Genomic DNA, 12,501 nt, shown 5'->3' on the forward strand with positions numbered 1-12,501 from the left:
TTTTCCAATGATCAATGGCGTATTATTTCCACTTTATTTTCAATCGCGATCGCTTTCCGTCAATGGAAAACTGCGGATTTTATGTTCTATCACTGAGCAGCAGTGAACTGTCTGATTGGCCTATCACAGTTCTCTTTAGGAACTAGTTGATTTGATCAGCATTTCTAATCTGGCTATTGTTCACGATCGCACTTAATAAAAAAAATACAGCAGCAGCCCCAGGCAGCAGGTCTTGCGCTGCTCCGGGTCCTAAACTCCACCCGCACTGAGAAAGGTTAAATGGGACAAGTGGGGGTGATGCTGACTAGAAAGGGGGGGTTGTGGTCAGGGTAAATCTTGCTAAGAAATATTTAAGCTAAATACAAAGTTACACAAAGTGTTAATGGCAACGACTTAAAATGGTGGATGGCATTCTCCTCCCTCCGTTCGTAAGTATGAGTTGTCCGTAAGACGGATGTTTGTAACTCAGGGACTGCCCGTACTTGATTACTTGGTTCCAATTTAGGCAGCTAAAAGTGTAAAAAGCTTATTTGCTTTATTTGTTATTTTTATACCCATTTAGGAACTGCTGCAGGCCTTGCTGTCTGCTCCGACTCAGTCATATTAGTAAGGCTACATCTGTGGTGGTCCGTGGATTACTCGCTAATACGCAAGTAAAATTTTCTTACTAACAACCCTATGGCTTCTAAGCAAACAATGTTAACTGCTTTCTTTCGTAAACAAACTGAGGAGTGTAACAGGAATAACGTAAAAGAGACTGATAACAATGAAAGTGACAAAGGTGTGTTTCTATCAACGCAAACACAAGGCATCTGCAGATGCTGGAAATTCAAAAAATACACACAAAATGCTGGTGGAACACAGCAGACCAGCATTAGGGTTAGCATTAGGATGCAGCATCTATCTATAGGGAGAAGCACTGTCAACGTTTCAGGCCGAGACCTTTGTCAGGACTAACTGAAAGAAAAGATAGAGATTTGAAAGTAGGAGGGGGAGGGAGAAATCCAGAATGATAGGAGAAGACAGGAGGGAGTGGGGTGAAGCTAAGAGCTGGAAAGGTGATTGGCAAAAGGGATACACAGCTGGAGAAGGGAAAGGATCATGGACGAGAAGCCTAGGGAGAAAAAAAAAGGGGGGGGGTGAGCACCAGAGGGAGATAGAGAGCAGGCAAAGAGTGATGGGCAGAGAGAGAAAAAAGGGAGGGGGGAAATAAGGGATGGGGTAAGAAGGGGAGGAGGGCATTAACAGAAGTTAGAGAAATCAATGTTCATGCCATCAGGTTGGATGCTACCCAGATGGAATACAAGGCATTGTTCCTCCAACCTGAATGTGACTTCATTTTGACAGTAGAGGAGGCCATGGCTAGACATATCAGAAAGAGAATGGGATATGGAATTAAAGTGTGTGGTCACTGGGAGATCCTGCTTTCTCTGGTGGATCGAGCGTAGGTGTTCAGTGAAACGGTCTCCCAGTCTGCGTCGGGTCTCACCAATATATAAACAGCCACACCAGGAGCACCGGACGCAGTATACCACACCAGCCGACTCACAGGTGAAATGTCGCCTCACCTGGAAGGACTGTCTGGGGCCCTGAATGGTGGTGAGGGAGGAAGTGTAAGGGCAGGTGTAGCACTTGTTCCATTTACAAGGATAAGTGCCAGGAGGGAGCTCAGAGGGAAGGGATGGGGGGGAAAAAGAAGGGAAAGATGTGATCGGTGGGAAGGGATGAAAGCTGAAAGCTGTGTTTCGCTTGCTTCTAGTTCAAATTTTCTAACTGGGTCCAAATGCAGTTCTGAAAGTAATGGTCCTTCAAAGTCAGTATTGGATTCCTGTTCAGACATTTGGACTGAAGAAATGTGGAAGAAAGAGAAGGGAACTTATCCCTGGTTAGACCTCAAGGATGATAAACTTGGGTGTAAAGTACAAGGGGTGATTGATAAGTTCGTGGGAGAAAACCTAGCACATTTATTTTTCAACATAGTCCTCTCCTACATTTACACACTTAGTCCAGCAGTTGTGGAGCATACAGATCTTGGACCTCCAGAAAGTGTCCACAGCAGGGGTGATTTATAAGTTCATGACCTATGGTAGAAAGAGGTGAGTTATACAGCTCTCATTACATGCACATGAAGTTCAACTCTATGTGTGATTATGCAGAAAGTTTGAAGTTAATAACTTGTGGTATTTCTGTTTCAGACAGTTGAAAATTGCTAGATTTTCTAAAATTGACTCCTTCCATCGTTAGTAACTCATTGGGGATGTTATTAACTTCAAACTTTCTGCATAATGACTCAGAGTGGAACTGCGCATGCATGTAACGAGAGCTGTATTATCTTAAGCCACGAACTTATCAATCACCCCTCCTACAGCTCTGGCACCTAAAAAATTGGCACTGCAACTCTGTTCAGCACGCGAGTAAAGTGATACACCCGACTACGCCAGAAATGAGCTCCAATATTTGTGTGCTGTAATCAGCCCTTTTCTCTGTTCTTTCTCCTGTTAGCTATTTGATAAGTTGAAGATCAGCAAATACACTTCCTTTGAAATTTATGTGGTGTACAATCTGTCGCTTCTGGGGCTGATAATTGTGTGAGCAGTTTTTACGCAGTATTCACTACAATCAACATTCCTCAATTGGAACATTCTAACCTTCCGGTTTGATCAAACCCCAAATCATTTCGACCCTAGACTTATTTTGCTTATGAGAGGTGGCCTTCTCATGGTTGAGTCATGTGGCTGTTAAGAGTCAGCTAAGTTGGTATACGAGCCCTGGTGAGAGAGTTGCAACAGTATGGGATTCCCAGTCAATATCTGGAAAGTTAAAATAGCCTACTTCCAACAATTTGTAAACTCTGCAAATTTGTTCCTCTAAATCCCTCAGATGGTTGGGTAGTCTGCAACATAGCCCCATTAACATGGCCATGTAGCGGTGTGCTACACGCAGCGCTAAAATAACGACACGGAGTCGGTAAACTGCAGTTAAGATTTTATTCGAACTTCACAACCTTGCTTTAAAGCCTCCCTGATCCCACCCTCCCCGGGCACGGATGCTGTAGGGGGCACGTATTCACAGTCCCGCGCGGGCTTTTCCCTTTGTTGGTGAAGCAGACCTGGCGCCCTTTTGGGACTGGCCTTTGTGCCGGCGCGCTGGCTATTTGTGAGCTGGTTCGAGTGCGCTAGGAAGTGGGTCGCCACAGCCATACCTTTCTCATTTCCCTGTTCCACTCATAACATCTCACTAGTCAAGTTCTCCAGTCTGTCCTGAAGAAGCATTTTGTGACATTTTCCCTGACTAGTAATGCCACCACTCCCTCCTTTAATCCCTCCCACTCTGTCATGTCCAAAACAACTGAACCCAAGAATATTCAGCTGCCAGTCCTGCCCCTCCTGCAACCAGGTCTCACTCATGGCTACAATACAATTCTAGGTGTTGATCCATGCCCTGCGCTCATTTGCCTTTCCTACAATACTTCATGCATTGAAATATACATAGTGCAGGACACTGGTCACACCCTGCTCAACCTTTTGACTCCTAACTTTGCCCAAGGTCTTAACAACATCCACCCCTACAATCTCTCCACTAACTGTTCTACCACTCTGGTTCCCATTCCCCCGTACCTCTAGTTTAAACTCCACCATGCAGCATTAGCAACCCCCTTTCCCCCGGATAGGACGTTACTCCCCTTCCAGTTTCACAATCACGTGGCACGGGTAGCAATCCTGAGATCACAACCCTGGAGATCCTGCCCTTTAACTTAACACCGAACTCCATATGCAGAACCTCATCACTCATCCTACTCGTGTCATTGCTACCTAGATGAACCACAACCTCTCTCAAGACTGATCAGAGATGCCCCAGACCCTGGCACCAAGGCGGCAACATACCACCTGAGAAACTTGCTGTCATCCACAGAACCTCCTTTCTGTTCCCCTAACTAATAAATCCCCCATTACCACAGCTTGCCTTTTCTCCCCCTTCCCTTCTGAATCGCAGAGTCAGATGCACTGCCAGAGACCCAACCACTGACTTTCCTCAACCCCCCTCCACATCCAAAACAGTATCCAAAGTGATATACTTGAAGGGGATGGTCACAGGGATAACTTTTCACTGACTCCTTCACCCCTTTCTCCTTCCTGACTGTCTCCTATTTCCCTGTGTCCCATACCCTGGGTGTAACTACCTCTCTATAGGTCCTATCTATCACCGGCTCAGCCTCCCGTATGATCCCGAGTTCATCCAGTTCCAGCTCCAAAACGTGGTTTGTTAGAAGCTGCAGCTGGATGCACTTCTCAGAGTTGCGGTCGTCAGGAACACTGGAGATCTCCCTGCCTTCCCACATCCTGCAAAAGGAGCATTCAACTATCCCGCCTGGCATCACTGCTGGCCTAGCTGAGCAGATATAAAGAAGGAAGAACAAACTGTGTGAGCATGTGTGTGGAACTCTACCTACAGCTTTTTTTTTGCCTTCTCACGGAAGCTGCAAATGGCTGGTGGCGTAGTGGCATCAGCGCTGGACTGTGGGGTGAGAGGTCCCGAGTTCAAATCCAGCCGGCTCCTGTTAAGAGCTGGTGATCTCTTAAAAAACAGAACTCACCTGAAGGCAATGGCAAACCACTGCTGTAATTTGCCTATTTTCCCTAATATTTCAGAGTGGCATGAAAGGAAATCATCCGCTACCTGGAAATAACTGCGGATGCAACATACTCTACCACTACTGAAGCCTCAAAAAGCTAAAGCACCAAAAAGCCCACTCTGTCCATTCCAATGCTGGCAGCTCTGACAATGGCCACAACACTTGCTCCTGCCTTGCTTTAACTTGTTCGTGCCAATCAATCCCGAACTCTGAATGGCTGCTGCTTGAAGCTCCAAACTGCCATGAATCACTAATTGGCGAACCTGAGTGAACTACGCCTTCTCTGGCTTCAATCTCTCGGACTGGGTGCTGCTCAAAGCACATTTGTTGCTCTTAATGCAGGGAAGGTACAATATATGCATCTACGTGGCAGAAGAATAGCTCTTAATCAACATTGTACAATGAGCCAGAGGTTACTAACCCAAAAAAAAATTAAGTGGTTTCAGGTTAAAGTTGAGATATTATTTAGTTTCCTCACTGATCACACAGAAGTTTTCATATTAGAAGCGTCAAATTAATAAAGAGATCTATGCAGGTTAAACCATAACTTAAGGTGTGAGGTAATAGTAATTAGGATTAAAAATACCTTCAGTGTTCTTCATGGCAAATCGTCTGAGGGCTGGAAATTTTTTCCACATGTCCATCATTCCATATTCGGACAAACACTTGGAATGCACCAGATCACACCTGGTATCAGCAGGACAACAATGCTTGTGGTCATCACAACATACAGCCTATACAAGAAAAAGTGACAAGTACAGAAATATATTCTAATCATCAATATGGATTAAATATTTGTCAAAGGAAGCCCTCTGCCATCAGATTTCTAAACAGTTCGTGAACTCAAACTCTACCTGTTTGTGCTACTTGTTATTGTAATTTACAGTAATGTTGTTTGCAATGTACTGCTGCTACAAATTTCATGACATGTCAATGATAATAAACCTGATTCCGATTTTAAATAAAACCATTTTCCATTGTGAAGCTACTCTATATTCTGCAACAGAATTTATGTTACCTGAATATACCTAACCCACCCCCAATCAGAACAAGGGAATCAGTTTTATCTTGTGATTTGTCTACAAGTTATTATAGAAATTTTGCAGCTAGTCCACAGGTTCAAATATTATGGAAATTAATTTCATAATTCAAAGGGCCTAGCATGCCACTGTCATTATTAGGGCACTTAGCCCATCCATTTAATCAAATTATTTAGTAATGCATTTAGAAATCAATGTTTAAATGTTCCCAGTACACTCAAACAATACCTTTTCCAAAGGGCAGCATCCCCATTGCTCATTTGTAAGTAAACAACATGTGGAACCATATGGACACTCAGATTCGCCATCAGGACAAATAATTGCCTTTACCTTCTCATCTGTAAACAACAAATCTTATTTCAGTAAATGAAAAGCATAAAGCAAAACTGGATACTGGAAATGTGAAGTAAAAAAAATTGCTGGAAAAAATCAGGTCAGGCCTTTTGTAAAAGCTAGGAAGAAAACTTTAGAATCAGACACGCTTTATTTAAGCTGCAGCGAAGTGATGCAGAGGACAAAGGAAACATCATGATGGGGTAGACAGCGTGCTGGTGGGGATAGTGTACGACCAATCACCATCAATATATCTGAAAGTGATGAATAAGAACACTAGAAAGAAAAATCACCAACTCAGAAACGTTTCTTGCCAAAAAGGATAGCACAACTAGGATTGTTATCCATCACCAAGCCAGCCAATGACTTTTTTTTTTAAAATGATAAAAACAATGAGGATCCATTATCGTTATTCATTTATAAAAAGACAGCTGGCCGCAGACAAGATCCAAGGTAGGTCTGGCTCCTTTATCCTATTTAAAAATTTTATATTTATAATTCAAGCTCATTTTCAAACACCACTTCAAAATCATAATGTAAATAGCCTTTATCAATTATTCAAGTTGATAGTTAACAATAACTTAAATCTTTCAAAGCTATTATCTCTGGTGACTGACCCTCTTTTCATAGGTTATGATCTTTCTCTAATTTATCAAACTTCAACCACCTCTGGGAAGCTAATTAACAAAATCAGTAGAACTGTAGATGGATTCATTGTAAGAATTCACAATGCTGAGATGTACACAGATATCACAAGGTGAAATGGCGACACCACTAATATTATGTTGCAATTAGAGAGAGGAAAAAATAATGAACTGTGAAACATTACAAAAAAAAAGAGAGAGCAACCATCATTGACATCAAGGCAGAAATGAATCAAGCATAGCATCAAGGAGCTCAGCTTAAACTGGAGTCAATGGGAATCTGAGAAAACCCTCCATTGGTTAGAATCACACCCAGCACAAAAGGAGGAAGGTTGTGGTGACTTAAGGTCAATTAGCTCAACCACAGGACACCTTTGCAAAGTGTTCTTCAGGGTATTTTCCAAGGCCCAATCTTCAGATGTGTTGTAAGTGACTTTCCTTCAACCACAAGGTCTGAAGTAGAGATATTCAATGATGATTGCACAATGTTCAACACTATTAACTACCTCAGATAATGAAGCAGTCCACATTCAAATGTCGCAAATCCTGCACAATAACCCAGCCAAGTTTAAGTATTGTAAGCGACCTTGGTGCCACAGAACTGCCGATGATATGCAACAAGAAAATCCAAATGTCACACCCCCAACATTCAACGGCATTACCATCAGTGACTTCCCCCACCCCCCCCCATTACCAATATCCTGAGGACTCCGAGAACCAGAAGCTGAACTGGAATAGCCATACAATGTAGCTACAAGAGGTGGTCAGACAAGGAATGCTGCAGCAAGTAACTCAATTCCAAACTCCCAGAAGCTTGTCAACGTGGCTAAAGTCAGGAGTGTGATAAAATATTCTCCACTTATCTAGATACATACCACATTCGAGAAGCTTAACACCACACATTATACCAGCCCACATGATAGCCGTAACTCTGAGAAAAATAGGGACATTAGATTCCACATGGAGACATACAAAATTGGCAAAAAAGCAGCAGGCGCAAGGACACATATTAAGAGCTAAGATAGAATACGCAAAAAAGCTTGCGGAGAATGAAGAACAGACAGCAATAGTATTGATAAACAAGTAAAACAGTTAATGAAGTGAATTTCAGGCCCTCTACAGTCAGGATCAGGAGTAGCAATTAGGAACAAAGAAAGGCAGAACAATTAAACACCTACTTTTGATCTATTTTCATAAACGGGGACAACGACTGAGAAATGTTAGAGAACTAAGAGTGTATAGAGGGAGCAATCAAAAGAAACAATCTAGGGAGATCGTGCTGAAGGCTAGCAATTCTCCAGAATTTGATAATTTACAAACCAGAGTAGTAAAGTAAGTAGCTCCAAGTTCCAGACAAGTACCCAGGAAGGACTCCTGGCTACAGTAGCGAGACTGGATAATTGTCTCCACTACCTATGCTTGCTAACTTTTGCTCCACTCCTTCCCTTCACTTTTCTATACTGGCCACCTCCACTTCACCTTCCAGTCAACTGTACAACTCACTCCACACTGCTGCTTGGTCCACTGAATTCATCTAGCTTTTAGTGTGTTGCCAAATTCCAGCATTCTCAGTTTCTTGTAACTCCGTATTTTAAATGGTGACTGATGGCTCTGGAGTTTTGATAAGACCATTATAAAAGCCTCCCTTTTGCCAGTTGTTAGTTTGCCTTTCAAGAGGCACCTAGTTAATCCCAGGTAGATCCTGCCTAATGCCCTCAAAGTTAACCTTGCTCCTGTTCAGGACTTTAACCTGCAGACTTACATGCATTCATAACCTTTCCCAGTTCCAGTGAAAGGTAATGACCCAACATGTCAAATTAACGTTCTCCCATAGATGCTGTCTGATCTGCCAAATATTTCCAAACTTTTGTTATCATCTTTGATTAACATACAGTTTTACAAGTTTGTACACAGACTGACTGAATAATAAGCAAAATATTGCTGTACTGACAGAATCAGTGCTACAATTATAGCTTGTGTTTATTTGTAATCTAGAATGTAATTAAATAAATAGTCCAAACCATTAGTATTTATTCCAATGGAGCTCCGAACCTGTTTCAACATCCCATTATCTTTTCATTCTGATGCTGATTTTGCATAATTTAAAAACTCTGAAAAAATGCTAATAAGCAGTTTCCTTGCAAAACACTGCACCCAGAATGACCACTCAGGCCAGGGACACCTGGTGATTTGAGAGTCAAAATATACAGCATTTGCCAGTAAATTTAAAGGGGAAAGCAATGTGCTTTATCTTTGCATCATAACTTAAAAATCATCCAGGATTAATGTTGAAGTATATTCACTGTGGTAGAAAGTGATAATCATGATGTTATTTTAATACACTGGAACGGTGGTAATAACTAGAGTCAATATTTGCCAGATCAATCTTACAGTCACTTACCAATGAGTTTGATGCAGGTTTTCCTTTCTTTATCACACTGGAAACCTTTTGGGCAGCATTGATTATCACAGCATACAGCCTATAGGCAGAATGAAATTGCAGATCATTTTTAGGAAAGAACAATGGTTAAAAACTAAACACTATCCAAAACCACTAAACTGAAAAACAAAATACCCAATGCTATGTTTTGAGCACAAAGCAATATTTTGAATTATAGTAAATGTTTTTAAAATTCTTAAAAAATTCACAATATACAGTACTGTGTTAAGGTCTTAAGCAAACATATATAGCTAGGGTGCCCAAGATTTTCGCACACTACTGTAGTAATTTTACATAGTACATTGTACTGCTGCCAAAAAAAAACAAAATTTCATGACAATGCACACAAATGCTGGAGGAATTCAGCAGGTCAGGCAGCATCAATTGAAAAGCGTAAACAGTCAATGTTTTGGGCCAAAAACCTTCTTCAGGACTGATTTCATGACATGTGAGTGATGACAAACCCGATTCTGATATGGGTCTCTATTGTGGACTGAGAGTGGGAAGGGGGCAGGGAGAAGGGAATCATGATTGGGAAAAGGGGAAGGCAGAGGGGGAGGGAGTGGGAAGCACCAGAGGGGTTCTGCAATAATTACTAAACTGATTGTTTGGAATCAAATGTCCTTGCCTGGTGTCTCTGGGCAGGGCGTACCTGCGCCACCCCACCTTGGCACTCTTCCTCTGCTGGCTGCCCACAAGCCTCTCGCAGCACTCCACCCTCACCATTCCCAACACACTTTTCTCCCAGCAGATTTACAAACTTGTTCTCTGCTCCACATTGGCAAATACAGTAGTGTGCAAAAGTCTTAGGCACCCAAGCTATACATGTGCTTAAGATTTTTGCACAGTACTGTACATGTTAGAACTACCTAGGCTGAAGTTACAATTGGTCATTATTCCTTATTTCACACTCAGACAGAATACTGACATTCAAGCTGTAGAGAAATATCATAACAGTGTTGCTCCTTTAAGGTGATCGAAACTTAATCCTTTTTTCTCAGTTTGTTAATCCTAACAAAGGGGCCAACTAACATTTCAGACAGTGGGCTGCTCTTTCAACAGCAGTCAAGGATTCAAAATAAAATCTTGTGACAAGATCTTCAGTCATCTGGACCAACAGTATGGTGAAAGCATTTCATCTTTTGCTGCCAGTGATCACAACCAGTCATGCCCCTTTAAATATTTGCCCTTTTAACAAGAGATTGTTCAGTGGTTGAATGAAGTTTATTGGCTTTTTGAAGGCAAAAAAGATCAGTCTTATGTACTACAGTAATATCTAGTAGAGTGCTTGTACAAAATACTCTTCACATCCTTACGAATTTACATGCTGTTATGTACCCCTAGGGTTCATATTTTCTGTGGACAACCACTTTAAAATGTCGGGAGAATGATACTGGCTTTTGGACACTGTTTGTGCTGCTAATGAAAGAGAGAGAAGAGGAAGGGGGAGGCACCCAGAGCAGATGCGAGAGACACACACATAATTTAGTATATTAGCTTCTTCTCTGATTATTTACCTTTGCTACAAGGACACTCTTCTTTGCTCGTAAACATTCTTGCTGAGACAGCAAGAAGTGGCCCAGTTTGATGGACATGGTCAGTTGATGGATGACTGGTACCCCGGTAGGGGAGATAAAAGGCAAGTCTGCTGAGACACAGGCAGACACGCCACTGAAAGAGTGTTGTGCACCCACAGGAAGGTGGGGGCTTGGAGGATCGATTCGGGGGAAATCAATCAGAGGCTCACTGTGTGTGAAGGCAGACCAGCGGGGGCTTGTTTGTGTGTCCACCCTCACCTGGGTGATGGGCTTACCACTGAAGAATGGTCTGGTCTGGTACGGAACGGTCACAGTCGGTGACCAAACAGGACAAGAAGACAACGGAAGGTTTGCCTGCTGCAACTGCTCACCTCTTGCTCTCTCCCTCTCCAACAGTACCACAGAAATTACCTTGACTTTGAAAGAGCTTGGTTTTGATTTATATTTCCACACTTCTGTATATATCATTGCTAACCTGTTTTACATTTATATTAGCATTCCTATTATACTGTATTACTTAGTTTACTAATAAACACTCAGTTACAGTACCACCAGACTCCAACGTATCATTCCATTTCTGCTGGTTTGGTAACCCGGTCACGGGGTACATGACAACGCTTCAACATTAATATTGACTAATTGGTGAACACATTTCATTTTCATAATATCCATACAATGCTCACTCCTGAAACACAACAAAATGTGTTTTTCATTCATCTGAATGAAACTTAGACTGAACATAAGCTGAATGCCCACCCTGCTATATCCTGGATTAAGCTTCAATACACAAAGATTTGATGACTGCTCCATCCCAAGGCATATTTATAGGGGAACCAAAAGTGAACCACATTTCCAGCAATAGATAAGTGAATAAAGAGTCTCTTCGGCAGTCAGATTTTTTAAATGAAAGTTAAAGTTTAGTTGAGGAAAGATGAGAGATTCAAGTGGACCAAAAAAAAAGACTAATTATGCCAAATGACTCATTTCTCTGCCATATTTCTTACATACTATTATTAATGGAGTTGCTGTGGTCAATTCAATGCTATAAACAGCAAAAATATCCTTAAAAGGTGCATTATTCTTTTCATATTATGGAAAAATATTTGTGCTGAACTAAGTGAATCTGCCATCTAATGGTGTGCAAAGCAGCTTAAGTAACCAGTTTCAAGCCTTACATTACCAGGCAGTTCAAGCCCATCTTGGAGTGAAAGGCAAGATCCACTTAAAGAAACCAAAATAAATGTTTTCCAGCATTTACTAGATTGGCCAAGTCAATTGTCAGAGGGGGAAAAAGGTCAACTGGCAGGATATATCAAACCCAAAAAGACATCAAAAAATAAGTTTATAATAGTGGGTAAAAATATGAAAAGGATTAAAAACCTCAAAGCTTGATGCAAAAGAAAAATGCAAATGGTAAAAAATTGGAAATTAAAACAAAATGCCAGAAATATTTAAAACCATGAAAAGTAAGAAAAGAAACAGGTTTTAAACTGTTAAATATGGGAAGGGACAGAGTGAACAAGTGAAACCTTCTGCATGAGAATACCCAGTTAATATTTCACTCCTCTTCCATCTCCTCCATACATTCCTTTACCACCCATATTTAACCAGTACAACCACCCCTTACCTTCATTAAATCTCACCTGTTCTCCACATGTTCAGCCTGCCCTTTTTCCTTTCTCTACAGTTTATCATTGCTTCATTCCTAATCCCCCATCCCCACTAATCCTATTTAAGATCATAAGCTCAAAATGACAACTCTAAGATGCTGCCTGACATACGGATTTCTGGCATTTTGGTGTTGGGGGGGGGGGGGGAAGGAGAAAGAGAACCATTCAGCATCAATATAGTCAAAGAGTGGGAATAAGGGGAG

At 41.6% G+C, this 12,501-nt stretch overlaps 1 protein-coding gene across 1 annotated transcript in view; it reads right to left on the minus strand.

The window, feature by feature from the left end:
- The window catches only part of LOC132384535 (progranulin-like), an 86,235-nt gene that overhangs the window by 40,667 nt on the left and 33,067 nt on the right, over positions 1-12,501 (minus strand). The window contains exons 7-9 of the mRNA XM_059955686.1: positions 9,052-9,130; positions 5,902-6,011; positions 5,220-5,367 (exon numbers count right to left, since the gene is read on the minus strand). Of these exons, the coding sequence (XP_059811669.1) occupies positions 5,220-5,367; positions 5,902-6,011; positions 9,052-9,130 (337 nt within the window). The remainder of the gene's footprint in view (positions 1-5,219; positions 5,368-5,901; positions 6,012-9,051; positions 9,131-12,501) is intronic.

Source organism: Hypanus sabinus, chromosome X1 (assembly GCF_030144855.1).
Source record: "Hypanus sabinus isolate sHypSab1 chromosome X1, sHypSab1.hap1, whole genome shotgun sequence".
In the NCBI taxonomy this organism is placed as follows: domain Eukaryota; kingdom Metazoa; phylum Chordata; class Chondrichthyes; order Myliobatiformes; family Dasyatidae; genus Hypanus; species Hypanus sabinus.